The sequence below is a fragment of the Morus notabilis genome, unplaced genomic scaffold, assembly GCF_000414095.1.
Source record: "Morus notabilis unplaced genomic scaffold, ASM41409v2 Scaffold140, whole genome shotgun sequence".
NCBI classification, from domain to species: domain Eukaryota; kingdom Viridiplantae; phylum Streptophyta; class Magnoliopsida; order Rosales; family Moraceae; genus Morus; species Morus notabilis.
In genome coordinates, this window is record NW_010361275.1 from 85316 (window position 1) to 88989 (window position 3674).

At 35.5% G+C, this 3674-nt stretch overlaps 1 protein-coding gene across 1 annotated transcript; it reads right to left on the reverse strand.

The window, feature by feature from the left end:
- Positions 1 to 1529: 1529 nt before the first annotated feature.
- On the reverse strand, positions 1530 to 2082 carry LOC112091779. The gene is made up of 2 exons (XM_024166227.1): positions 1819 to 2082; positions 1530 to 1735 (listed from the first exon to the last, which is right to left on the reverse strand). Exons 1-2 carry the CDS (start codon positions 2067 to 2069, stop codon positions 1630 to 1632), a joined length of 357 nt encoding a protein of 118 aa, XP_024021995.1. The 5' UTR covers positions 2070 to 2082; the 3' UTR covers positions 1530 to 1629.
- Positions 2083 to 3674: the final 1592 nt, after the last annotated feature.

Below are 3674 nucleotides of genomic sequence, written 5' to 3' on the forward strand. Positions count from 1 at the left end.
TCTGGGCTTAGTGGCTTGGCTCCGGGGAGTTGAAAACATGGCTTTCATGGCTTATTTTTGTGTAGCTTTTTTCACTGCTTTTTATCTGCAAATAATTAAGCAAAAACTAGACAAATTCCAATTAAAAATATTATGAATAAAAATAATGGATTTGTTTAATTAAAGCTTAAATATTTTAATATTATATAAATCAAAAGCAATATTTATGGTGCATTTTCATGCACTAATCAGCGGTGCAGGGAACTTTTCCAGTCCTTGTAGCACTTTGCTGCCTCCCTATCAACAACGGACCTCAGAATGCCGTTCTTGTAGTTATAGTCCACGTTAAACCAGTCCTTGCAAAATAGTTTCACATTGTTAAAACGCATTGTTAACTATAGTATAAACTATACAAATTATTTCATTAAAAAAATACCAGCATCCGGTTCTGAATTGTTCACTTGTCCACGTCGCTAATGTCCTTCCAAGCATCGTGGAAGGGCTCGCATATGTCCCTGGTATGAATACCAACCGCACTATCAAACCAGGCACCATATTTACCAAGTGTCTTCCAAGTACCTCCCGCCTCATCAAATTCTACTGTGATTTTTCCGTCTTGAAGGACCTTTTTGGTGATTTCATAACCTTTTGCCCCACCTCGACCTCTACGTTGTCGAGGTTCAGGTGCTGTAAGCATATGTAAGCATTTCAAATCAACATGTACTACTACATTTATTTACTATATGATAGAACGAGAAAAAAAGTCAGAATAACATACCAGACTCACAGTATGCGGGGACTCTGTGAGGACCGGGAGGAGGCTGCGCTCCCCCCTGAAGAGCCAGCGCAAGTCGGTAACGTACCAGCCATCAATGTCTGTGAACAAATTCATATTAATAACAAGATTTATAAATTCACAGAAGATCATAATATTAAAACGAAATCTGAGAAAAATGACAAAGATTACTATTCTGTAGTTCTACTTATCGTCGCTGCTACATTGTTGATTGTCGCCATCATCATTTATGTCATCATCGTCTTCAGATTCGATGACTTCCTCTTCAACGTACTCCTCTAAAGTTTCATCATCTTCGTCATTAATAAAATCATCAACTACGGGAGACTTATCTTTCATAATTGCATCAACATCGGTAGTGACAACATTAGACGATACATCATCTCGATTCAATACAAATGAGTCAATCTCTGGTAGTTCCACTACTAGCTCAATATTTGTTGACTCCGTATCCTAGACTATCATCACGTCATCAATGTCAGTTTCTCGAATGTCCTAAATATGTCGATGTCTAAAGTGTTCTACAACCTTCCAGTTTGGACCGTTAAATAAATCGTCTACGTAAAAAACTTGCTCTGCTTGAGATACAAGTATGAAAGGTTCGTTTTCGTATCCCGTGTCTTTAACAAAAACACTTATTCTATTTTTGTAGTGATGAATCATTTTCTTTCCCGGACGAGTGTCAAACCACAAACATTTAAAAAGCATAACAGAATTGTCGTTCAAGTAGGACAGTTCATAAATATCCTCCAAAACTCCATAAAACATTTGGTTATTAGGTCCGCGAACACAAACACCATTATTTTGAGTACTTCGATTCATATCCCGATTGCGTGTCAGAAACTTAACACCGTTCACCACACAACCAGGATAACTTCGACATGAGAAGTTTGAACCACTTGAAAGCGAAAGTATTTGATCATTTGCTTCTGGGCCATTCTGCTTTCGAATATTGAAAATCTGTAAGGAGACATGAATTTTGTTTAAAATGAAACTTTTAACAATACAACAATGTTAATGCAAATTACCATAGATAAATGTACCTTATTCTTAAACCATTTTGGAAACTCTTTCGATTGAATTTCATCCAATGGTATGATTTGACCGCCGGCAGCAATCTCCCTCCTATGGTCCCGAAAGGATTGAAACCATCATCGGCCAACCCCAAGCGAACATTTCTCGGTTCACGTGAAAACTCAGGATACTTTTCATCTACCTCCTTCCATTCATTACCATCGACTGGATAACGCATTAAATCCTCATCATTTGAACGTCCACGCTGGTGCCACATCATATCTTTAGCTGTGTGACGAGAACCGTACAGACGCTTCAACTGATTTGTTAACAGAAAATAATGTAGTACTTTCCACGGCACTTGTTTAGTACCCTTTGTCTTTTTTTCTTCCAACGGGATGTTTTACATATGGGACACGTTTGTAGATTAGCGTTCTCCTTCCAAAACAAAGCACAATCGTACTTGCAGACATGAATTGTTTCGTAACCCAGTCTAAGTTTACTCATGAGCTTCTTCGACTTATAATGAGAAGAAGGTAACTTCACATCCGGGAATGCATCTTTCAATAGATTTAACAGAGCATCCATACACTCATTAGACCACTTATATAACACTTTTAAATGCATCAACTTCACTAAGAAATTTAAAGACGAATACTTAGTGCAGCCTGGATACAATCCCACCTGGAACTCAGAAAGTAGATCTTTAAATTCAACATACTGTGCATCTTCTAAATCCACATGCGTCTCATCCAACATTTCATTATCATCATTAATCCCAGCAACGTCTTCTAAGATTGCAAACATCTTGTCTACTGGTTGATTAACTATTGGTTCGAAACCTGAAACCGCTTCTACTTCACCATGGTGAATCCATGTACTATACAATGGATCAAACCCAAATCAATGTATATGCACTCTCACAGTTTCTACTAGATGCATTTCATGGTTTCTACATTTCACACAGAGGCAACTGATATGGCCAATTGAAGTTGCATAATTTTTGGCGACGTCAATAAAATCAGATAACCCATTCCAATATTCATCCGACAATCGGTTCCTCAAATAAGTCCAACTTTTGTCAATCGGCATTTGAACTATAAACAACAACATACATAACAATTTATTAATGTGTTTAATTAATTTTAATTCTAGTCTTTATTAAGACAATTAAATTTTATTAATTAAAGTTTCTTAATGAACTTATTAAAATTCTAAAATCCTAACTAAATTTCGGCAGCATAACGACTTATTTTTCATATGATCCAAAAATCAAAACCTACAGAAAAAAAACTTTAAAAGATTTCGGCACACCATAGCTGCAAGATGTGCCACCCAAAACAAGAAATATAAACATATACTAAATTTTAACAATATAAGAAAATCATAATGTAAATATTCTCATCATAATCTTGAATTCATACAACCAAAAACTACAACAATTTCAAATTAAATAAATATAAAAAACTTACAAAATTCAAACCCACTAAACGGGGGCTAAAAATAGCAGGATTACGTCAGAGGAACTGTGCAAACAGTGACGGAGGCGAAAAATCAAACGCCTACACCAAAACAAAACATCGAACATAATTTTCAAACACTAAAATTAACATTTTATTAACATCTAGAATAACATATAGACACAATTCTTGATCAATTAATTTCTTAGAACCATAAAAAATGACTAAACTCGAACAAAAATCCATATAATTTTCTATTTTCTATTTTCTTCTTCCATTTACTTAGCAAGTAACAACAATCTCTAACAAAAATCCCTAACATTCTTCGAATAAATGCAAATAACAACATGTACAAAAAATTACAAAAAAAAAAAACTAACTAACCTCGTCTCAGCTTGAGGGAGTCTCGGCAGGGGTGGGGGAGG

Coding starts and splice junctions, on each gene's coding strand:
- LOC112091779 (XM_024166227.1), bottom strand. CDS start 2,069: ATGATGTGGCACCAGCGTGGACGTTCAAATGATGAGGATTTAATGCGT. Junction 1,736..1,818: donor CAAAATGGTTTAAGAATAAG/GTACATTTATCT, acceptor GTCTCCTTACAG/ATTTTCAATATTCGAAAGCA.